General features: G+C 45.2%; 1 protein-coding gene across 1 annotated transcript in view; it reads left to right on the top strand.

Moving 5' to 3' along the window:
• Positions 1-24,946, top strand: part of PAPPA (pappalysin 1) — a 236,094-nt gene that overhangs the window by 104,463 nt on the left and 106,685 nt on the right. The window contains exon 10 of the mRNA XM_081896277.1: positions 17,732-17,925. Within this exon, the coding sequence (XP_081752403.1) occupies positions 17,732-17,925 (194 nt within the window). The remainder of the gene's footprint in view (positions 1-17,731; positions 17,926-24,946) is intronic.

The following is a 24,946-nucleotide window of genomic DNA, read 5'->3' as shown; positions in this document are numbered from 1 at the left end:
TGCCCCAGCTACTCTGGGCAGCTTCCAACATATATGAAAACATAATAAAACATTAAACATTAAGAAACCTCTATAAAGGACTGCCTTCAGATGGCCCGGTGGTTGAATAACTCCATACCCTCCAACATTTCTCTAATGAAAATAGGAGCAGCCTAAGGAAAAGTGGGACATTCCAGGATCAAATCAGAAACTGGGACATCTTCTCTAAGTGAGGGACGTCCCTGGAAATTAGGGACACTTGGAGAGGCTGATGCTGAGGCAATGAGCTTCCTGGCTGGGTGGGGATTCAAACCCTGGTCTCCCAGGTCCTAGTCCAACCCTCTAACCATTACACCATACTGAATCCACATTTTCATCTAGTCCAACGCATTGGTTCAGTGCAAGTAGAAACAACAGCATCCCTGGCAGGTGGTCATCCAGCCTCTGCTTAAATACCTCAGACTGCTCCACAGTCAAACAGCTTGTCCCATTAGAAAGCTTCTAATGTTTAGCTCAGGGATGGGGAACAGGATGTTGTTAGACTACAAGTCCTATCATCCCTGACCATTAGTCATTCTCTCTGGGGCTGCTGGGAGTTGGGGTTCAAATGCATCCCGGGGGGAGGTACACAGGTTCCCCACCCATGGTTTAGATGATACTGTCTCTCTGTAACTAGCACTAGTAGCGCCCTCCGAAGGAACCGATAGCTAGTGTCCTCCAGCTTCTGTGTGACTACTACTGCTGCCTTTTATTAATAACCGTGGTAAAGCATCTGCTTTGCCTCTTGAAAGTCCCATCTTCAATCTCTGGCATCTCTTTTGTGATGCTGTTTTCACTTCTGCTGCTCAGTCACTTGTTGCTTTCCCTGCTGGTTGGATATGAGTTTGTTATTTTGTCTGGGATAAGGACTGTTCCACCTGATCCTATGAGGCTTTGGTTTTTATATCTAAATCCCTGGCTTCATTGTTATGGATAAGGTGAGATGGTTGAAGAATGTACCTGTGTGGGGGTTTCCCTAAGCTAATTAGCCAGCTAGAATCCCCTTTCCTTGGAAGAGTACACTTGCTTGGAAGAGTACAGGGGAAGGGGGCGGGTGGGTTCCATTAGCAGCTGGAAATAACCCCTTGTTTCCCTCCTGGACCAATGCGGCATGAAGTGTTCCTCCCTTGCAATCTTCGCCACCTTCTTTCTTTTAGAATTGGCTCACATGCAGCAAAGATCCCTTCCACCCGACCTGTTCACAGAGCATTCGCCACAGTTTGTTTACAGGGAGGTTCGACAATCCAGTGACATCATCTGTTTGTTGAGCTTTTATCCGGATTCGCTGGCAGAGAGGTTAGACAATGCTGCTTCGAGCAAATGTCATCCTGCTCTTTCCCAGTGTATTTTCCAATCTTTTATCACAAAAACAAGCAAAAAATCCCCCTGATATTCCAGAGCTTCAAATCGACTTTAATTCTGCAGCTGGACTTTTGTTATGTGAGTGAATCCCACTGGAAATCACAACAGTGTGGAACTACTCTAAGTTATACTCAGTTAAGAACCATTGAAATGAATAGACCAAAGTTTGTCATGGCTATTAATGCCAGTGGGCCGACTCTGAGTAGGACTGATATTGGCTCCAACCTATCATGTTGGGCTGTATTCAGCTAAGACCTACTCAGAGCAGACCCACTAAAATCAATGAACCTAAGTTAATCATAACTGTTAACTTCAATGAGTCTACACTGAGTAGGGCTGGCACTGGCTACCACCCATTGTATTCAGTAAAGTTTTGCCAAAAATAAACCCATTGAAATTAAGAGATTTGTCAGTCATGTCCATTGTTGCCAATGCATCTGTTCTGAGTAAGACTAATATTGGAGGCAACCCATCAGGCAGTATTCAACCAGGTTTTGTCCATTGAAATTAAGTTATCTTAGTCACCCATGTGAATTTTTTTCGATGGGTCTGTTCTGAGTAGGTCTAACACAGAATACAACCCATACTCTGTGTGTGTGAGAGAGAGGAGAGAGAGAGAGCTGTGTGATGCTCTTTCATTGCCCAGACATGTCCATACTTTTATCTCCACCACAGTCTGCTCTTGAGGCTTCCACTCATTTGCCTGTAACTCAATTAACTGCCTCTTTTGTTTTCTCCTGGCTTCCTCCCCAGCCCACCCCAGCCTCCTCTTAATCAGATAAGGCCTGGACCAATCTGCTTAGACCATGGGAGGTAAGGAGAGGGGTGTTGGAGGAAGAAGGGGGAAAGAAAGAAAGGAGGGAGAGAGGGGGAGGATCTGTGTGGTCTCTTCTGTCAGGCTGTCCTGGCCTCTTTGGAAAACAACGGCAACACAAACATAAAGCCCAGATAAGGGATAATAAGATTGTTTTATTTCTCTCTGATGCTCTAGCAAATGCGAAGGTGGCTAGGATGGAGTAAATGAAATAATTTGGTTTTGGCATCTGGCTGCATGCTGCTTTCACACACTGTCTGAGATGCGCTGCTGAACCATGTGGGATTCGGCTCTCCTCGTAGGATCTGATAGCAGAGCAGAAGTTTGCTGTGAAGAGAGAGTACTGTGAGGTGGGGCAGCAGTACAGTTCTCCCTTGGAAGATGGACGGAATCCTTTCCGGAAGTCCATTTGACTTCCAAAACTTTCGGAAACCAAAGCACGGCTTCTGATTGGCTGCAGGAAGCTCCTGCAGCCAATCGGAAGGCGCACCGGACATTTGGCTTCTGAAAACCATTCTAAAATCTTTACACTCACTTCTGGGTTTCGATCGTTTGGGAGCCAAGGCATTTGAGATCCAAGGTATGGCTGTACCGGTTTTATTGCTTCACCACCACCACCCCTCCACAAATATCTCATACCTACAAATTGCAAGAACAGATATTCCAACTAAATCTTCAGAATAACTTTCTCATGATGAGAACTGTCTGATAGTAGAGTGGACTCCCTCTCACTCACTGGAAGTATTCAAACTGAGGTTGGGTGGTCGTCTGCCAGGGATTCTTTAGCTGTGGTTCCTCCATTGAACCACATGGGGTCCCAGCCAAGCCCATGGCTCTTCCCTCCCCTCCCCCCCACAGTTTGGAATGTGTGGGGTATCTTCCTAACACAGATAAACATGTGCTTCCTTCTCACTAGTAATAGACCACTGTCAAAGGGGTAGTGTACTGCAATGGTTAGAGGGTTAGGAACCCCCTCAAACATGTAGTTTTCTTCCATAATAGTAATGGTGGGGAATCTTTTTCAGCTTGAGGGACTCTTTCCATTGTGGGAAACCATGCAAGAGCCACATGTCTTATATTGATGGGACTTAAGTTGGTAGGACAGATGTGGTTGCCTTAAGTGAACTTACCGTGGAGTAGTTACCTTGGATGGCACTGTAAGTCTGAATCCAACCCAATAGTTTTAAAGAGCCTATTTCAAAGCAGTTGAAGAAGAAAGGTCTGACAAACTTCTCTTGGGCAGTAGCCTAGTGGCTAGCATGTTATAATCTAGGCCCTTTCCCTTGTCCCCACTGACCACACTTCCGCAGACGGCTGGACAATGAAGAGAGGTTCAGAACGGAGCCAAAATCTCAAACATGTTAGGAACACAAGAGCCTTGCTGGATCAGGCCCATCTAAGCCCATTGTCCTTTTCTCCCAGTGGCCAAGCAAGGTGCCTATTGAGAAACCCACAAGCAGGAATTGTGATTCCCACTGGCTAGTACTCCAGGATTTCAGTAGGGGGACATTTGCAGCGCTGCATAGAGATACCAGAAATTGTCCCTGGAACCTTCTATGTGTGAAGCAGCTGGCCTGCTCATTTGTGAAGTCTGAGTCCAAATGATGACTTTAACTCAGGCCTCCCCATCTTGAGCAGGAGACATCCTGTATACTGCATCATGCTGGATCCCATTGTGGCCCTCGCCGTGGTACTTGCGGAGGGAAGGTGAACCACATTAAAAGTGTGTGGATTGTCTCTTTCTTAACACCTCTGCTGGTGCCCCTTTGAAGATGCTTCTTCCAAAAAGCTTTTCTCTGAGTGGGGCCTCACTGCCTCCCCCACCCTTACTTCTGTGAGTTCAAACCATCCCACCAGTTCGCTTCTCTTTAATAAATCAGAGCTCCTTCTGCCCCTGCTAATCTCATTGTTTTGGTAGACAGCAGTGCATTCAGGGAAATGATTAATATTCATGAGCTTGCAAGCTCTGTTTAGGAGAGGATCCTCTGGGGAAGCTAAAATGTTAAGTGAGTGACACAAACCTAATTTTATACATCCCCCCCTTCCTTTTGCTCCCCCTCCCCGCACACTCCTCCCTTTGTCATGGAGGTAATGTGCTTAAAATAAATTGATGGATGACCATCCATATTCATTATGACCATGCTTCTCTTCGTCTTCCCTATTCCTTACGCCCTGCAGAGAAACCAATGTCCAAAAGCCAACTCTCTATCCCTGCACATCACTTATTGTGAATTCCTCCTCCTCCTCAGAATAGTAAGCATGGCTTTTCTGAACAACTGCTTCCTTTGTCAAAACAATTGAAAGGTAGTGGTTTGTGTGTAGGGATCTTTCCAGACTGTCTCTATTTTCTAGTGGGATTAAGTCGCATACTAGCAAATTTAGGTTGTGCTATTAAACTTGATTTGGACTTCTTGAACAATAGCGCCTTCCCGACCCCCAACCCTCAGATAAATAAATAACTTTTTTTTGTGATAAGCAAAGTGATGAGTAACAGCACTGCGAAGTGTCGAGGTGGCCTTTTGCTTTACACAATGTTAGCTGATATTCCCACAAACAACTCATAATGGATGCTTATTAAATTACCCAGCGCATGTGATAATTAAGAAGTGGCTTAGTCATGCCAGCCACATGACCCGGACGCTGTACGCTGGCTCCCTCGGCCAATAAAGCGAGATGAGCACCGCAACCCCAGAGTCGGCCACGACTGGACCTAATGGTCAGGGGTTCCTTTACCTTTACCTTTTTCTCCATCATTTTAGATGTACCTGCAACACCCCAGTTTCTCATACAAAGGATCCATTTGTGAGCATCAACCCCCTCCACTCTTGCACAGCCTGTTCTCTTAGTGGCCATGTAGATGCCTATGGGGATCTGAGTGCAACAGCTGCACCTCTCCCACTTGTGTGATTCCCAGCAACTGCTGCTTCCGACAGTGGAGGCAGATCACAGACATTGTGGCTAGTAGCCCCTGATAGCCTCATCCTACATGGGTTGGTCTAATCCTCTTTGAAAGCTGTTCAAGCTGGTGGCCATTGCTATCTCTTCTGGGAACCAATGCAATGGTTATAACTACACACTGTGTGAAGGGACACGGGTTGTGCTGTGGGTTAAACCACAGAGCCTAGGACTTGCCGATCAGAAGATTGGCGGTTCGAATCCCCGCGATGGGGTGAGCTCCCATTGCTCGGTCCCAGCTCCTGCCAACCTAGCAGTTCGAAACCACCCCAAAAAGTGCAAGTAGATAAATAGGTACCGCTCCGGCGGGAGGTAAACAGCATTTCCGTGTGCTGCTCTGGTTCGCCAGAAGTGGCTTAGTCATGCTGGCCACATGACCCGGAAGCTGTACGCTGGCTCCCTCGGCCAATAAAGCGAGATGAGTGCCACAACCCCAGAGTCGGCCACGACTGGACCTAATGGTCGGGGTCCCTTTACACACTGTGTGAAGAAGTGCTTTGTTTTGCTGGTTCTGAACCTTCCAGCACCCAGCTTCATTGGATGCCCCTGAGTTCTAATATTACATGAGAGAGGGAGAGTGTGGGGGCACCTTCTCTATGTCAGTGGGAGACCCAAGACTGAATATCCTTTTTTTTTTTTTGCAGTTGGCAGAGGGACTAAACTGCAAAGGCCAGCTTAGTCCAAGAATCTGTTACTCAGAAACAACACGTGTGCATTTTTGTTCATTGTTTTTTAAAAAACAAAAGTTGGACATGTCATTATATGGTACAAGGCCTGTTGACATTGGCATGGTCCCTAAGTAAACAGGCTTGCTTAAAAATACCCTTCTCCCCACCCTCCCTTCTCTCATTTTGCCTGGCCTTTTTTCCCTTTTCTTTAAAGAGTAGCTATTGTAGAAAAGGAGGTGATTCTGATGCCAGCAGCTTCATTCCAAACTGAAAGCAGGATGCAGGGCTTTGTGTCCACCCTTCTCTGCCCAGTCGGTTTTGTGCAATTTGAGCCCCACGTGGGGGGTTTTGCCCTGGTTGCCAAATGGGGTAGATTGCTTTGAGTTTTTGTTTGGTTCTTTATGTGCAATCTGATAAAAGGCTGTCCATCACAGACAAAATCATTATTGTTGTGGTTAATAAATAATGACAAAATAATAATAATAATGGCTCTTGCAAATATAGTGGAGAATGAAGGAAAGAGACATTGTTAGTTGACATCAGCAGTAGATGTATTCCATCAGTCCTGATTTAAGTAGATAGATTAATCTAAGCTGTCCATATGTCTGAGCGAGATTGACTATTATTATTATTTATTAGATTTCTACCCCACTTTTTCTCCAAGGAGGTCAAGGTGGTAGCATGAGATTTCCTCCACCCCGTTTTGTCCTCATAACAGCCTCAAGAGAACTAAACATTCAGAAGAACCTACCGTACTTGTGCAAACTGTTTGCTAGTGGGGGTGGTGGAGGGGGGACTTTCTGTTGCTAGAGTGGTTTAAAAGCTGCCTATTGGGGAAGTTAGAGTTTCTTTTATTTAGAAGACATTTTTCTAAAATGTCTGCATTTTGGATGTGTTAAAACACATCCAACTAAAATGCACTTTATGTGTATGTCCTGTTTATAAATAGAAATTTAAATATATATTTATATATAAATAAAATAAAATAAAAAAAGAATGTGCCAAACTGGAAAAAAAGAATACCGTGGTGTAGTGGTTACAGTGTTGGACTAAGACTAGGGAGACCAGGGTTCAAATCCCCACTTAACCTTGGGCCAATCACTCACTAGACTACCTGACAGGGTAGTTGTGGTGATAAAATGAGGAGGAGGAGAGCTATACATGCCACCTTGAGCTCCTTGGAGGAAAGAGGGTATATAAATGCAATAAATAAAGAAAATAAGTTATCAGATATACCCATGCGTGCCAAAGTCACAGTCACAGATCTGTGTCAATGATATACCTTCCTTCTCTTCAACAATGATCATCTGGGTCATTTGGCTAGGAATGGAATCTCTGGTAAGTGCCAAAGAAGACTTTAGATTAAACCCAGGCCAAAGACTGAGTGTGGGGGCAGGAGAACAGGTGTAGGAAACTGTTATTTGAAGAATAACTAAAGAAAAAACAGTTCAACATCACATCTGCTATTTCTGAGAATGGGGCCAAAGACTTATCAGTGTTTAATATAGCCAAGTTTTGGGTTATTATAAGAAACATTTTTTTAAAACAAAACAAAACCTCATAAGCCAATTACAAGTATGCCCCGCCCAATTTATAATGAGGATATAAAGCAGGCTTCTTTTAGTCTAACATCTGCCTCAGTACTCTTAAAGGCCAAGCCTTCTTACCAGTGAAGACATTTCTCTCTCCTGATACAAGTTAGATCCTTGGGAATTCATATGCTGTGTTTATTCCACCAAACATCACAACTCCAAGATTGCATTTTTAATATGTATTCCCCCCCTTCTCACAGTGAACCGTTCAGCAAGCTCCTGTCTTCCATAGTTATGCCTGACTATTATTTTTGCCAGGGCAAGCTGAGTAACAGCTTAATAGGCCGTGTACCAGTTGCTGACAACAAAGAATGGGTGCTACTGTCATACGGTGGTGGGGAGCCTTTTTCAGCCTGAGAGACACATTCTGATCAGGACAACCTTCCAGGGACCACACCCTAGTGGTGGCTTTGTATAGTAGGCCAGCTTCTTCACATGGCACCAGTGTGCCTGCCAGTACCTCTTAAGGGTAAAGGTACCCCTGACCATATGGTCCTGTCGCGAACGACTCTGGAGTTGTGTGCTCATCTCACTCTATAGGCCGAGGGAGCCGGCGTACAGCTTCCAGGTCATGTGGCCAGCATGACTAAGCCACTTCTGGCAAACCAGAGCAGCAGACGGAAACACCGTTTACCTTCCCACCATGGTGGTACCTATTTATCTACTTGCACTTTGATGTGCTTTTGAACTGCTAGGTCGGCAGGAGCTGGGACCGAGCAACGGGAGCTCACCCCGTCATGGGGATTCGAACCACCGACCTTCTGATTGGCTAGTCCTAGGTTCAGTGGTTTAGACCACAGTGCCACCTGCGTCCCTACCTCTTATGGCACCCTAAAAAGTTCTCATTAAATATTCCCTCCAAATCTACACTCTGCTTTCACTGTTGCCAGTGGCTTAGCATCTCCTACATTGAGACTACAATGCCACACACCCCACAGCATTCTGGGATATGCCACACACTTACTGTAGCCATTTTGTGACTGGTGCCCATGGCATGTTATCAGAATTCCAAATGCACACATTCACACATGCCTCTCTATCTTCCGTGCAGCCAACAAGAGACATTATTAGAGATCAAGAACATGTTGCAGCCAGGCAAATGTGCTTGGGGCAGGAGGCATGTCCTGTGAAGGGTGTGGCAAGGGAAGAGTTCTGAGGGCTAGATAGGGATGCTTGGAGGGCTGCTTTCATGCCCTGACCTGAAGTTCCCCACCCTGATGCTGTACCTTGCTTATGGGCTTCCTGGCGGCACTGCATTGGCCACTGTAGCAAAAGGGATAATAGACAAATTGAATCTTTGGTCTGATCTAGCAATGGTCTTCTTCAGTGGTTTTCAGTCCACGTTGACCTCTCAAAACTTCTAAAATTGACAGGCATCTTTTGTAAATGCATTTGTGCCGCAAACTGCTAAGATGGATCTGGTACCCAGTTCCCTAGGGCTGGATACAGTGGAATATGGTTCATGAGCGTATACTTTGTTCTTTGCTCATAGTAATTGTTTTCCATATTCCTGGCTATCTTTATTGTCCTCTTCTGCACACATTGTCAACATGTTTCTTAAATTGTGGTGCCCAGAGTGGAATAATAGTGGGACTCTTGCTTCTTCTGTCCTGGAAGTATGGTTCTCTGAACGTACTCTGAAACCACACTTGCCCTTTTTGCAGTTGTTGGATGATGACCAGCTTGTGATGGATGTCAACCCCAATATCCCTTTCATTTTTCACGCCAAATTATCTGTACCTCTCTGTAGATATTCACATTTGTATCTATTGAATTTCATTTAATGTGCATTTTCACATTATAAGAGATGTACTTTGGACATTCCATCTTGGGCACTAAAACATTTGATGATGGTCCTCCTGCTCTCCTTAGAAGGGTAGCTTGATTTTTTTTTTTTGTAGTATCCTGCCAATGTTAAGAACATATCTTCCCTTAAAAAGAAGAATAAGATGAATGCGGTAGTTAAACCACATTTCTCCATGATTCTTCCATGAAACCAATGGAACACCTAATCTTTTCCTGGCTCTCATTACCAGTGTCATTGGGGCTGGCCAAAAAGGTAATGGAGGGCAGGGCATGCCGACTCGGTACAACAGAGCTGGAATCTGAGAAGGGGCATGCTCGCTGTCTGGGCTGCGTTCAGTGAGCTTTTTTTAAATCAACTGTGCAATCTCTGTTTTAATTCAGACATCTCTGTCTCTCTGTTCCTCTCATCCCTTGGGCCTTTCAGACTCAGAGCAGACAGATTTATTGGGGTCTTAAACATAATCAGGAACAAATTAGCCTCCATGCAGATCACATACTGGCTTGCACTAGAGCTATTCAAAAGATTTCCTCTCCATGCAAGTATGAATTAACTCATCACATTGGATCAGGCCCATGTCCTCTCTTTATCCCAAGCATATGATTTTATCAGAGGCCTACTATTTTTTATCATCACATGGGGAAGCCACTGAGCATGATATGAAACTTGGGATTATTTTTCAGTGCATTTCAGTGCAAAGGGGGATCTGTCTTCATATATGGGTGGGCATCTGGTTAGCCCAGGGGCAGCTGACATGGTGCCCTTTAGAAGATGTTGAACTACAACTTCCACTGGCCATACTGAGTAGGGCTTATGGGAATTGGGGTGCAACCACATCAGGAATATGCCTTGCCAACGTATGCAAGTGGACAGTTGCCAAGAAAGTCCAACTCAGTCTTGCTTGACTTGAAAAAAGGAAACTTCTAACAAAAAACAAAAGATAAGAAAAAATGGAATTTGGAAGGGAAGGTTAAGAGGGTCCAAATTCTTCAGAAAGCTCAGCTGCAATGTATATAAGAAAACAACCACTAAGGCCAAGATTATGCCAGTGTGGTTCATGAGCAGTCAAGGAAGCTATGGAAGCAAGAAGGCTTCCTTTATGGAAGTACTGCCTAAATATGGAAAACAGAAAGGAACACAGACTTTGATGAAAGAAATGCAAGCAGCATGTGATGTGCAAAAAATAAGCTGAGGAGTACACTGCTTTAAAAAAAAGCACATTAAATCAACAATAAAATTACTTCATAAATATTAGAAACAGGAAAACAGCTAGGGAGATGTTTGGACCTTTGAATGACAAGGGAATTGAAGGTGTGCTAAAGGAGTAAAAGGAAATTTCAGAGATGCCGAATAAATTATTTCCATCTGCTGCACCGTAGAAGATAAAGGGCAGATCTTTTTGCCTTCACTAACTTTCTCAGGAAGGAAGTCTGAGGGAGAAAGGCAAAAGGTGGTAACAGGAGGTGATGTTCTAGAATTTGTTGACAAATTAAAATGAACAAGTCATCAGGTCCAGATGGCAGCTGCCCAAGGGTTCCTAAATAACTCAAATTCTTAGGGACAAGTTCCAGAAGATCAGCAATTTAAGCTTCCATTCCTGAAAATGGGAAAGTGGCAAATTTGACACTCTCTCTATATCAGTGTTTCCCAACCTTTTTTGGGCAAAGGCACACTTGTTTCATGAAAAAAATCTCGAGGCACACCACCATTAGAAAATGTTTAAAAAATTAACTCTGTGCCTATATTGACTATATATAAAGTAACTCTCTTTAATAGGAATCAAATAAACACAAAGAAAGTATTTTATAATTACTTTATTATGAAATAGTAAGTAAACAGAAATATGAAAAATTATAAAATACTTTATTCAGTGCGCCTTTTGTCCCTCTCCTCGAAATGCTCCAACTCAATGTTCCTCCGCGGGCTGGCCATTGGAGAGCCGTGTCGCCCACACCGCAGCCCAATACAATATGAACCCTCCCCTCGCAAGCGGCAACCCCTCCACACTCCCCACCTTAAGCCTCCACACGCGCCCTGCCCAAAGAGATGCCCGCCCGTGCGCGAGGGGATCCTTTACCTCAGCATCCCGCCAAAAAAAAAAAAAAAAAGGGCGGGAGACTGCGGTCCCTCAGAGGCTGGGCGTTAGGAAGAAGCAGCTGCCTTCATCCAAGCAGGAGCAGCAGCAGCTGTAGCTGTAGTAGCGCCAAGCTGTGCCGGGGACTCCGTGCCCATGAGGGGAGGGAGGGGAGAGAGAGGAGAGGGAGCAGGTCGCCCTCTTAAGTCACGCGCGCGCAGGCACCACCACGCATCCCTCGCGCCCTCTCGCAGAGCCCCTGCTCAGCACCTCCCGCCTCGGGGACGCCCGTCATGAGCCACTGAGAGGCCGCCAAGCCTCCAGGCTGCTCCCATTCAGCCTTTGGCGCGTGCCCGCCTCAGGAAAAGCGGTGCTGGGAGGTGGAGAGAGAGAGAGAGAGAGAGAGGACGCCGCTGGCCGCGTCCCACCCTCAGTCAGTCGGCTCAGAGCTACTGAGGAGAGGGAGGTGGGGATGACGGCGCGTCTGTTCCGCTCGGGGCCAGTGCGCCCCTGCCCCCCTCTCCAGAATCCCCAACTAAATACGATGCGCTAAGGGAGGGGGGAGAACCCACCCACAAAGAGGACGCCTTTCTGCAGGGCGCCTAAGGCCTCTCGCCGCCCGACTCGCCCGCCTCCCTCCCACGGCACACCAGGCAACGTCTCGCGGCACACTAGTGTGCCGCGGAACACCGGTTGGGAAACACTGCTCTATATATATAAAGAGAGAGAGAGACAGTGGGGAATCCAGGAAATTACAACTCAGTTAATCTCTGTTCTAGGAACACTAGTGGAATTTTTTTACTAAAGATAAAACTACCAAGCATATGGTAGAACAGCTAAGACACAGCTACTTGATGACTATATACTATCATAGAATCATAGAGCTGGAAGGGTAATCAAGTCCAATCCCCTGCAATGCAGGAATCTCAACTAAAGCAACCATGACAGATGGCACCCAACCTCTGCTTAAAAAAGAAGAGTCTACCACCTCTTGTGGGAATCTGTTCCTCTGTCAAACAGCTCTTACCATCAGAAAGTTCTTCCTGATGTTTAGTCGGTTTAGCTTGTTCCATCTTCGGTGTGACAGCCCTGTCTCCAGTACTAGAGATAGAATGCCTCTGGATAACAACTATTGCACTCATTTTCTGCTTGTAGGCTTCCCAGAGGCACCTGTTTGGCCACTGTGGGGACAGGATGGTGGACCAGATGGGCCTTTGGTTTTTAATCTTCTTATGAGCTAGCTGGGAAGTAGCCATAGTGGTACCCTCCAGATTCTATTGGGCTCTAACTCCCATCAGCCACAGCCAGCAGTGATTAACAGTGTAGTTAAAGAACATCTGGAATAACATGTTAGCACTAGGAACGGGGAGAAAGCTGGTTTAGTTTTCGTTTTAATGCAAAACACTCTAATTAGCCATTTCCAAATCAATATGTAAGCTAAAACAGAAGTTTCCTTTGCAATTTGTACATCTCCAAATGCTGCAATGCAGTTCTCCAAGCAAATAATGAATACAAAATTGTGTATATTATGGGAAAGTGTGCATAAAAATGCACTCAATAGTGAAAATAACATTAAAAATGCTTAAAATTAGTGGCAATTCCTTGAAATAAATGTATACTTTAGGGGAAATTTCATACAAACAGGGGTAAGTAGAAATTCACACTAAAATGCTGATTAATTTTTATAAGCATGATTTTTCTACATATAAAAAATGCAAACTTGTGGAGAAGTGTGGAGAATATGTGGAAATATGTGAAACTGGGGTGGGGGTGGGGGAAGCCCTGAGATTGATTTATTTTTCCTTTTCCTAGCTAAGGCAATATTTTTCCTCCCCTAATATAAATTTCAATTGATATATAACGAAACACTCTCTTGCCTTATAAATCATTGAAGAGCAGAGTATTGTTGGTATGTCTAGAGCATGGTAGTCTTTTTTTTCTTGTGATCCCCGAAAGAAACTTTGCCACGGTCAGTGTAATATCATTTGACCTATCCTCCAGAAGGTATTTAATATGGGAGGCTTCAGATTTCCCTGGCAAATTTGCTAGTAAGGGTTTGATCAGTTGGTCCCTTGCTTGCTCGTACTGCCCACAATGCAGTAGTAGGATATGGTTCATGCATTTGACATCCTGAGAACATAAACAAGGCCTTTTATGATAGGGGATGCCTCTTAGTCTACCATTTAAAACTTCCAATGGAAATACCTTTAATCTAGGTTTGGTAAATAAACACCGATAGGTTTCCTAAGACATGAGGCTAACTGAAAGTTGTGCCCGTATTGGATTCCAGCTGCAATTGGGCCACAGATTACATTGGATCTGGATTGCAGGTTGCTTTGTGAGATGTCCCAAAGCCTTTGCCTCAGGGATACAAGGGCAGTATCGTAGCCCAGTTGATACAAATAAGATTGGATTTGGGACACAATTTGGAAACTGTAGTAAAGACTGAAGAAACTTTGCCTGGAACCCATCTAGCTTAGGAAATAAGCCATTGTACCAGACGTTTGAAGTGTAGAAAAGTTGGGAGACAGATTTTGCAATTAAAAAAAAACACCTTATGGCTGATGGAACCTAATGTCCACCCCTTATAAAGAAGAAAGAAGAAATGGAGTATAGCAAGGTTGCTTATCTCTGCCTTTTGGTATGCAGTCTGCCAGTGGCAATTCCAGTATTTTGAGTGGCCTTGGTTTCTAATCTTCTATAGGCAGCATGTTGCAAGCTTGTCCCTGTTTGTCTTTGATACATTGCAGGGAAGGTATGCTTGGACTGATTCAGATACAGTACAATGGTACCTCGGTTTAAGAACAGTCCAGTTTAAGAACAATTCGGTTTACAAACTCCGCAAAACCGGAAATAGTGTCCCTGTTTGAGAACTTTACCTCGGTCTACGAACGGAATCCGAATGGTGGAAGGGCACTGGCGGTGGGAGGCCTCATTAGGGAAAGCGCACCTTGGTTTAAGAATAGTTTTGGTATAAGAACGGACTTCCGGAACGGATCAAGTTCATAAACTGAGGTACCAGTGTACTTCCGCTTGACTTTCTCTCTTGAGTTTCTGGGCGAATTATAACTTCTGCATTATCTAGTCTATGAATGAACTGATTTAGATGTGATCTAATTCATGTAATTGGCTGTTATGTGAATTTGGGCTGTGTGTGTGTGTGTGTTAGAGGACAAATAGCTGCAGCTTGATCCAGATTAAGACCTTGGTGAGGGGACATAGATGGGTTTTTATAAAGTATTTGCTTCCCACCAGATTGTTGCCCCTGGCCTGTTATTTGCATGGAAATAAAAGGTCTCATTGACACCAATTGGAATTCCCAGCCCTGCTGTAAACAGCAAGTACGTGGTTCAAGTCCACCCAGGGACAGCTGTGGGCAGGATTCCTGCATTACAGGGAGTTGGGTTCAAGGAATTCAGGTTGAGACCAAGCAGAAGGGGACAAAGGATGAATGCCTTTTACCCTTCCACACAAGATCCTGTTCCAGATCTCTTTCTCACACAAACCTTTTAAAAAAACACCTTGCTGATCAGGGGAGTAGAATCATATATAGTTTGGCCTCTTAGAACAACCACTTCTGGTGGTTCCAAGGGATGGATTTTGAATAATTTCATTGTGCATCCATACAACTTGGCACAGGAAACCCCAAAATCCACATGGTTCAAGGAATTCAGTCTCCATTGCTGGTATATCCAGGGCCGGGCAGCAATGAGACAGCTGGGAGGTGTGGCAGATCTGTCCTCTGAGGAAGTAGCAAGATGAGCACCACAACTTCAGAGTTGCCCGCAACTGGGCTTAACTGTCAGGGGTCCTTTACCTTTACCTGGAGTCATCCTAGGAGTCTTGGGACCATCTGCATACAAAGCAGATACTTTTCCACTGAGTATGTAAGGAAAGGGATTTACAAGGGGGAAGAAAATCAGGGGTGGTAAGTAAGGGACAGCTAGAGAACGACCTGCAGTGGAAGTTCTGCTCCTTTAAAGACACAGGAGGACACTCTTTGCCCTCCTCCTCAGCATTGGGTTATCACCATAGAGCAGGGGTGGGCAACCTAAGGCCTGGGGGCCAGATCTGGCCCAATCGCCTTCTCAATCTGGCCTGTGGACGGTCCGGGAATCCGCATGTTTTTACATGATTAGAATGTGTGCTTTTATTTAAAATGCATCTGTGGTTATTTGTGGGGCATAGGAATTTGTTCATTTTCCCCCCAAAAGGTAGTCTGACCTACCACATGGTCTGAGGGATGGTGGACCGACCCATGGCCGAAAAGGTTGCTGACCCCTGCCATAGACAGTCACTCCATCTCCCTCTGACTTTTGATCCCTCTAGTTCAGATTAGTGTCTCATTGACTGGCGCAAAAAGATCTTTCTTCAGTTGCAAGGGACACCCCCCTCCCTTCCCTTCTGCTACTGCCCATGCCAAATATGTCGTGAGTTGGTAAACAGAGGCCTCCAGTCTCTGGAGCTGTTCCTTTGGAAGTGCTTGTCCTTGCTAAACTCAGTGTTTCGCAAGTGTCATTTAAGAACAAAATAGTGAACAACACCAGGGGCCTGGAGCCTCTCTTGCACTGGCAGGAGGCCACTGAAATCAGCTGGGCTCTGCCAGCAGTTAATTTGCTTCATTGCTCTTTTTCTATTCCTGTGCAGAGGGTTGTTTGCTTGTTTTTTATTATGTTTATTTTTGTTTACTTATACAGTTTTACACTGGTTCTAGTCAGGTGTGTGTGTGTTTGTGTGTGTGTGTGTGTGGGCGAGAAATAGGCATATGGATAGATGTAGGCAAACCACCAGATATAAAATATCTTGGGATTTCTTTTAGGGGTGGTGGTGGGAAGCTGCCTTATACGCAATCAACTCATTGGTCCATCTTGCTCAGAGTTGTCTGCATTGACTGGAAGCAGCTCTCTCGTTTTTCTGGCTGCAGTCCTGTCTAGAGAGGCCAAGGGTTGGACCTGGGACCTTCTGCATGCAAATCAAATGCTCTGCCGCCGAACTGCCACCCTTAATGTATAACATAGCACATTTAAAACAGTAAACCACAAGAGGTAGTAGTAGTAGCAATTACCTTTGTTTAGATGTAAGCCATAACAAAGAAAACGACGTTCAGAGCTGAGCCACAAACTGGGCCCTTGCCTTGCAAGCAAAGGTGTCCCAGATACAGTCTCTGGCATCTCCAACTGAAACAGCCCTTTAAAGGGCTGTTGAGCCATGGAAAGAGTCAGCCAGGATCTGGAGAGAGTGGTGGGATGAGGCAGACACCTAAGTGTCTGCACCAAAGGACTGCAGAGATCTTTGTGTCCCTTTCTCTACCTCAAGACACCCACCCACGTAGGAAGCAGAATAGGGAAGTTAGTCATGCCCATGAATTTCAACGTGTCTACTCTGAACAGGACTAACATTTGATTTTGTAAGGAATTTTTTTTAACAATAGGAGGATATGGAAAGCATTACATCTTTTTAAGCTGTAAGAAAACCTTTTACAACAACAACAAAAAGTTGAAAATAAAGGAGGGATGGGAAGATATGGAGGAAGGAAGAAGCGAGACTATGGCTCAATCATGATCTTTCATGATTTGTAGGATCATCTGAATTGGAATGTGGGACATTTTTCATCGTGAGGGCTGCACTCCCTCCTGGGCAATTTGTCAAGGGCCATGTGTTAGTGATGAGCAGGTTCTACGGCTTCTACAAACACACCCACCCCACTCTATCCTTTGTCCAGAAAAGCAAGAGGCATTGCCAGAGCTCAAGGACACATCACAGCCACTCAGAAACACACAGGGTGCAAAGTGAGGGTTGTGACTTGGGGAGAGAAGGTGTGGCTAGGATGTGGCTAGGAATGGATGTGGCCTGTGGGTAGTTCTGAGGGCCACATGTGGACACCAGGCCTGAGGTTCCCCGATCTAAATTGAACCACTCTCTAGGAGCACTCACTGCAAGGAAACTGGAACAAACTTTGTGATCTTATCCTCAAATTACCTGAATTGTACAAGAGGTAAGGGACCTCATGCAACTATTCCAACGGTAGTTCAGTGGTCTATTTTTAAGTGTGAATGCACTAAGAGTTGTTGGTAGATTTCTGAAAACATGCACATTTGACAAACAAGCTATGATACATATGTTAGCAATTCCCAGGCTTCCTCATTGTCCTCTGTCAGCTCAAGTGTTTGACAAGAAGTGAGTGTGTGTGAAGGGGTGGGTGAGGTAGTAGGTGGTACTATGAAAGCCAGACTTTGACAGAAGCAAGAGCACATCATTCCCATGCAATTTTTAAAAATAATTTACATAATTTTTTCCAAAGGGCAAAACCTCTGGTTTTCTGAGAGCATTATTCCCATTTGCTCATTAGGTCAAAGTACGCAGTGCTTACTGGACTTGGTTATTAAGAAATGGCATTTCCATCCTTCTTGACTCCTCTTCCCCTCCTCCTCTCTCTTACTGCAGATGAACCGAGCAGGTGCTACTTCCATGATGGTGACGGCGTGTGCGAAGAGTTTGAGCAGATGACCAGCATCATAGACTGTGGAGTCTATACACCCAAAGGCTTTGTCGACCAGTGGGCGTCCAACGTGTCAGTCTCACATCATGATGAGCGATGCCCAGAATTGGTTGTGATAGGTCAGCCAGCAGCCAATCAAGTAAGGAAAGCAGATGGTCATTGGTTAAAGTGTTAAGCCGTGCATCCAAGCCAATGGAATGTTTTACTATTTCTTTCTGGGGGGAGGGTTAAGCCGCATTTCAGTAGCACAGCTTATGCTTTGCACACAAATAGCTCCAGGATGAATCCCCACCATCTCGACACAAAGGATTCTATTTATTTATGGCATTTATCCATATATATTTTTGCCAAAGGCTTGGTGATGTATATGATTTCTATGAGGAAGGTTAGGTTAAGAAGCAGTGACTGATCCAGGCTCACCCAGTGATCCATTACAGTACACTGGAAGCAGGGCTGAGAAAATATTACCTGAGACCAGTGGAGGCTGGTGCTCGTTGGGACTGGTGGGGCAAAAGATGATTGAGCGTCTGGTCACTGAACAACTCCAGACTGCATCTGGTTGATGCAGACCATTTGGATCCCTTCCATTCAGGATTCCGGACCTAACATGGGACTGAAACTGCCTTGGTCACACTGATCGATTATCTCCGGCAGGCTAGAGACAGAGGTGAAAACTCTTTCCTGGTTCTGCTGGATCTCTCAGCTGCTTTTGATACTATTGACCATGGTATCCTTCTGGACTGACTAGAGGAGCTGGGAGCTGAGGACACTGTTATACAGTGGTTCCAATCCTTCCTCCTGGGCTGTGTCCAGAAAGTGGTGTTCGGATCCCTGGGTGTTCCCTTGTGGGATGTCTCAGGGTGTGGTCCTCTCCCCCAGGCTTTTCAACTTCTACAGGAAGGTGCTTGGGGAGATCATCAGGGAATTTGGGCTGGGTGTTCACCAGCTATATCCCCAGGGGTATTCAAGAGTACACAGTACTGGCACCTCGTTTTGTTGTTGTTAAGAAGTGTGACTGTAACAATTTCATGATAAGTACTGACACCTATTTTTCTTGGGTGGAAGCACTGATCGAACGTATGATATTCTACCTGCAAAGCTTGTGTTTTACCACTCAGCTATGGTTTCTCTTATGTTTATAAGATCATGCAGCTGCCTTGATTGCAGAATAGCCTTTCTTCTCCCAACTGACCTCCAGGGCCCCACTGGTTATTACTTTGCAAACCACAAGAGTATCTTTCCCCACCCCCATAATCACTGGAATCATTCCCTCCATAAATACATAAGCAAAGCATTGTGTGGGTTGGTGGTGGTGGGGTTCTAGTGGAAACTTATTTCAACATTATGCTGCCTTCTTCTCCTGAATCAGAGTATTGGTCCAGGTAGATCTGGGGTAAGAAAACTGGCCTTCCAAATTCCCTCCAGTCACTGATCTTATCCAATGTCCTATACAGTGGTACCTCTAGATAGGAAAGGGATCCGTTCCGGAGCCCCATTCGCATCTAGAGGTAAGCGTAACTAGCGACAGCACGTCTGTGCATGCGTGCGTCGCTTTTCGCTGCTTCTGCGCATGACGTCATTTTGAGCATCTGTGCATGTGCAAGCGGCGAAACCCGGAAGTAACGCGCAACTCAAACGTGCTCAACTCGAAGCGTCTTTAACCCGAGGTATGGCTGTATATTGCAACAGTTTACTAGATGCCCCTGCTGGATGGTCCAAGAGGAAATGAAAGCAATGGTCCTTCTCAATTATTTGTCACTCAATTACTAAGACAACATTTTTGAAAACTTATATTCAGAGGTGCATTGCCTCTAAACATGGCACCTTCCTTTCCCCACATCTTATCATCATTACTATTAAAGTTTATTTTTATCCTGCTTTCCAGCTCAAGGGCATCCAAAGTAGTGCACGGTGTATATCAAAATACAATAAAAACTATGAAACAGTACTGAGTCAAAATAAAGGGAGCCAAACCCACAGAGCCAGGGGACAAAAATAACAGCTTCACTTGTCATAAAGTCATGATATGAAAGTTTATTGTTTGTAGCAGAGGTGGGGAACTTCAGACCCAGGGGAAGAATGTGGCCCATGAGGCCTCTCTGCCTGGTCCTCAGAGCTCTTGCTGGCCCTGTTCTGTACTCTGAATATGTTTGCCTGGCTGGAATGTATCCTTGGACTCTGCTAATGCCTCTTGTTTGCTGAATGGGGGATTAGAGAGGGGGTGTGTGCAAGCTAGCGTACTGTACAAAGGTAACCATTACATTTGCCACTCCACCAATTTTCACCTCTGCCTGCCCATGCCTGGCGTGTGACTTCCAGAAGGAAATGTGGTCCTTAGACTGAAGAAATGCCCCATCCTTGCTGGACCTCAAAAACAAGACAGGGAGAGGGTCAAACCATGCCTCCCAAGGGAGGGAATTTAGCTTCGTTATCTCTTAATTTATCTCCCGAAGCAATCCAAATCTAGATTATTTCAGTGTATGTGGAATGTGTGTGTGTGTGTGTGTGTGTGTGTGTGTGTTGGGTCTCAGGAGTTTTTGATAAATTCAGTCTTTGTGGATTCTGATATGGGCTGGCTTGATTCTCACATTCCATACTATAACATGCAAATCAGAACATAGTTATCCTTCAGTTTTGTTTTTGTTGTTGTTGTTGTTTTTTGCTGTTTGTTTGTTCTCTTGGCAAACAAGGTGGGGTGTACAGTCCAATGATGAGCAAGCTCAGTCGGTAATGGTGGCCTAGTCATCCACTCTCTCAGTTGCCTCACAGGATTGTTCTAAGGGTGATAGCCTCCTTCCCCAGGTTCCATGGAGGAAGGGCAGAATGAAAACACAACACAATTGACAAAATCAATGAAGATAATAATGGCAAAATTTTTCAAGTCATCAGGCTTCATAGTTGTTGTTTTTTCACAAAAGGAAATGAGCTCTTTACCATAAAAATCATATTTTTGACAGTCTGATTATCATTAATATATGTATTTTAAGGAATAGTTTCCAGCAACATTTGTTGAATTTAAGAATGGGACAGGGAACTTAAGACCTGGGAATCAAGTGCAGCCATCCAAACCTCTCTATCTGGCCCTTGAGATTATCCTTTGCACACCCTTTACCAGCCCTGATCTATGCCTGGCTGGATTGCACCCTTGAACTGTGAAGATGCTTGCCTGGGTAGAGATACAAACTTGTAAAGAAAAAGAAAAAAGCCAATTCTGATTCTTCCATGACTGTTGGGGAACAGGTTGTCTCCAATGTTAGTGCTGCTCAGTAGAACTAATGAGATTGGTGAACATGACCAACATAATTGCAATGGGTCTCTTTTATAATAGAACTGTTTTGGATACAACCCATCTGTTCCTACACCCACTTTATTTATATATTTATTTGCTCCTGGCTCCTATCCACGACTGGACTGTGGCCCTCAGGCTAAAAAATGTCCCCCAACCCTGTTTAAAGAGGACTTTGGCATCCTAGTTAACTGTGCTTCGGATGTCAGCCTTGGTGTCACTGAAAAAAGATAATAGGGCTTTCTTTGGGGGTGAGGGGAGACGGACAAGATAAAAATGTATTTGCACTTAGTGCCAGGGAAATGCTGCATCAAATGAGGAGGAAACGACTTCTAACAATGATAGTTAAATTCAGCTTTTGCCCTGCAAGGAAAGATACATATTTTTGGCTGCTACTGGAACTCTCTCCCCTTCTCCATATTCACCCGATCCATCTGACTCAAGCCTTCAACGGGCCAATGGAACGCCACTTAGCCAAGATTCCAGCCTCCGTGTGCCTTGGCAGCTCTGGACTCTTTGCATTGCATTGCAGCTCTGGACTCTTAAAAAAGCAAAGTGGCGGGGCAGCTGGGGGAGAGAAAAGAAATGAAAGCAAGCCAGTTACGAGGTACTAACTCATAAACTATTATGAGGAAACCTATTACAAAGTTCCAGCTGTCTAGCTAACCCACGCTCCTTCATGGTAAATGTTGAGCCTGGGCAGAGAACTACAGTGTCCCTAGATAAGGACTATTACCTGTGGGCAGCTTCTCTCTCTCTCTCATACTTATCCTCCAAGGAGCTCATGGTGGTTTCCATGGTTATGTGTAAAAGGCCATAGCTCAGTGGTAGAACATCTGCTTTGCATGCAGAAGGTCCCAGGTTCAATCTCTGACATCTCCAGGGAGGGCTCGGAAAGACTTCCTCCTAGCTCAGTTGGTACAGCATGATACTATTAATCCCAGGCTTGTGTGTTTGAGCCCCACATTGGGTTAAAAATTCCTGCATTGCAGGGTGTTACACTAGATCAGCATTTCCCAACCTTGGGCCTCCAGCTGTTTGGACTACAACTCCCATAATCCTCAGCTAGCAACACCAGTGGTCAGGGATGATGGGAATTGTAGTTTGAAAACAGCCGGAGGCCCAAGGTTGGGAAACACTGCACTAGATGACCCCCATGGCCCTTCCAACTCTACAGTTCTATGATTCTGAAACCCTGGAGAGCTGCTGCCAGTCAATACTGAGGTAGCAGGATCAGTGGTCTGAACTAGGATAACAGTACATTCCTTTCTATCCTCTCAACAGTCCTGTGAAGTAGGTTTTAGGGAGAGACAGTGTGACCAGGGGCGGAGGAAGTGGGTGCGGTGGGGGCAGGTTACCTTGGGTGTCACCACTGGGGAGGGGTGACAAAATGCTGGGCGGCACTCATCGTGGTTCCTGCAGTGTGCCTGAGCCACACGTCTCTCCTGGGAGTGACGCGGCCCCAAATGGTCCGCCCACCGCCTCCCCCTCAGCTGTAGGGCAGCTGAGTGGGAGGAGGCATGCAGACTCATTAGAGGCCCCATGGAGCATCCTGCCCCAGCTGGCCTCGCCCCCGTGGGCGGCTGGCCCCACCCCAGGGTGCAGGGCATGCGTGGTGCCCCAGGCGCCCGATTGGCTTGCTCCGCCGCTGAGTTTGACTGGCCTGCGTCTAACCCAGCAGTATTCATGGCCAAGGCAGGATTTGCACCCTGGTCTCCTCTCTCTGCTGTGTTACTTGTTATGCATTCCTTTAAAGCACTGGATGTTTTTGCTCTTGTTTCATAAACCATACTTTGTGAAGCAGGAGATTATTCTTGCTGTAGTGCATTCCTCCTCCTTTGCAAAAAAAAAAAATGTAATTGCTATAACTAAATAACAGATTCAATGCTGCAAATGTAAGACGAATGCATGAACATTAACACACTGTGGAGCACAGAACCTGTCATGGCACACATTATGAAGCTGCTGGACAGCAGGTTAAGAACACAAGATTACTCAGCACATAGCCCACTGAAGTATGAGTGGATCCAGAAGAGGCCACTTTTTCCCTCAAACCTGCATCTGGCCCTTAAAAGGCCTCTTTATACCATGTCCAGGCATTGGTGGCCACCTAGGTTAGTATGTATGGCTGATGAACTTCAGACAGCTTGGTGGATCACATGTTGCTCAAGGCTTCTCTAACATTAAACCAGTTTATTCAAGAAAATACTATTTAAAGCTCTAGAAGCTGTGCTATAAATAACTAAGGAATTTACATGTGTTTTTGGTGCGTGTTTAAAATAAAATGTCAACAACAGCAGCAGTGGCAAAATTAAAGCTAGAGAGAAGGTGTGAAGCTATAGGGAGATCCAGGGAGAGATATTTCTGCAGCGTAAGAGGGAATGCCCTTGGCTCCTGCAAGGGAAGTTGTAACGAGAGGTTCCTCAGGCATGCCAAAGTGGAGACATCCCAGTTCTCAGCAAGGTCACTCCAAAGGAAGCAAATGGCTTCTCAATCATAGCAGGCAAATTTTCTTCTCTTCCTCTCCCTGGTTTGAAAACATTGTATTCATTGGCAGTGCCAATCCTTTAGGGGATTCTCTTCTAGAGGCCTATTTTACTCATTGAAATGAAAGTGTGGCACAGAAATGGGGATTCTCCGCTAACATAAAAACCATTTCCAGATAGTGGAAGCACCACTGAATATTGGGGTTGAAATAAGTTTAGGCCACTTTTTTTTTTTAAGGATGTGCATCACAAAAGGAGAGGGTGCCAATTTGCATAAAATTTGCACATGCTAATTTACATGTATCTGTGCAGATTTGGAAATAATTATGATAGTTAAAAGAGAAATACAAAATAGATTGTTTTACATAAATTTGCATATGCTGATTTATATGATTCATAGAATGCAAATGTATACAATTACTATAATTTAAAGCTAAATATAGCGTATCTCTCCCTAGTGGGGCAGGCTGTGAACAGTGACTTGACCTGTTGTCCTGGTATTAAACAATGACAGACACTTTCAAGGCCCCTGGTCTCCTTTTCCAATGGTTTTAAAGCTTTTTTTAAAAAAAAAACAAACAAACATCTGTCTTTGTTTAGTCTAAGGGCTGCTGATGTGACCCCGATTGGTAGTGTGTTCCAACCCACCAGTTGAGGACAAGTGGGCTAGAAGACTCCTTCAAATCACAGGAGTGTCTAGCATAAGTTGAGCTGGTTGCTCCTCTAGGTTAGAATCAGAGGCTGATTGGCTACCGAGAGAAAGCTGAAAGTCCAGCGTAGCCACCATGGCTACTTGATAGCGCAGTATTGTTTACACTGACAGGCTGTGGGTCTCTGGGATTTCATGCTGGTGACATTCCCAAGCCTACCTGGAGATGCCAGGGTAGGAACTGAACCTGGGACCTTCTGCATGCAAAGCACATGCTCTATCACTGAGCTTTGGTCTTCCACCCAGTTAGGAACCCTGTACAGTTTGCGCCACTACAATCAAGTTGCGGGGGGGGGGGCATTCACAGTGCTGCTCTCCACCTCCACCTGTTTCCTCTTCCTTCTCCTCCTCCATGTTGCCCCTTGTAGAACTCAGTAATGAGGAAGGAGGAAACAAAACCAGCATTAGTTAGCTCTGTCTCTCAGTGACTCTGGCGCCACCCACTATTGGGCTCCTTGCCTTCTGCTCTACCAGTCCCCAAAGGGCACCAGCCACCACAGCAATCAAAGGAACTCCCAGCCACCCCCACCCTTGAGAGACACCTTCTTCTTTATCTTTTGAATGAATCTCCTCTTTTACTCTCACTTAAGAGTCCATGCAGATAAATAAGGGGAAGAATGAAGTGAGGGTTGGCACACTCTGTTCCCTCTCTGTGTGTATGTGTGTTTGGGTGCACAAT

Source organism: Podarcis melisellensis (assembly GCF_964234715.1).
Source record: "Podarcis melisellensis genome assembly, chromosome: Z".
In the NCBI taxonomy this organism is placed as follows: Eukaryota; Metazoa; Chordata; class Lepidosauria; order Squamata; family Lacertidae; genus Podarcis; species Podarcis melisellensis.
The sequence above is the reverse complement of the archived record's forward strand: the minus strand, read 5'-3'. Positions and strand labels throughout refer to the sequence as shown.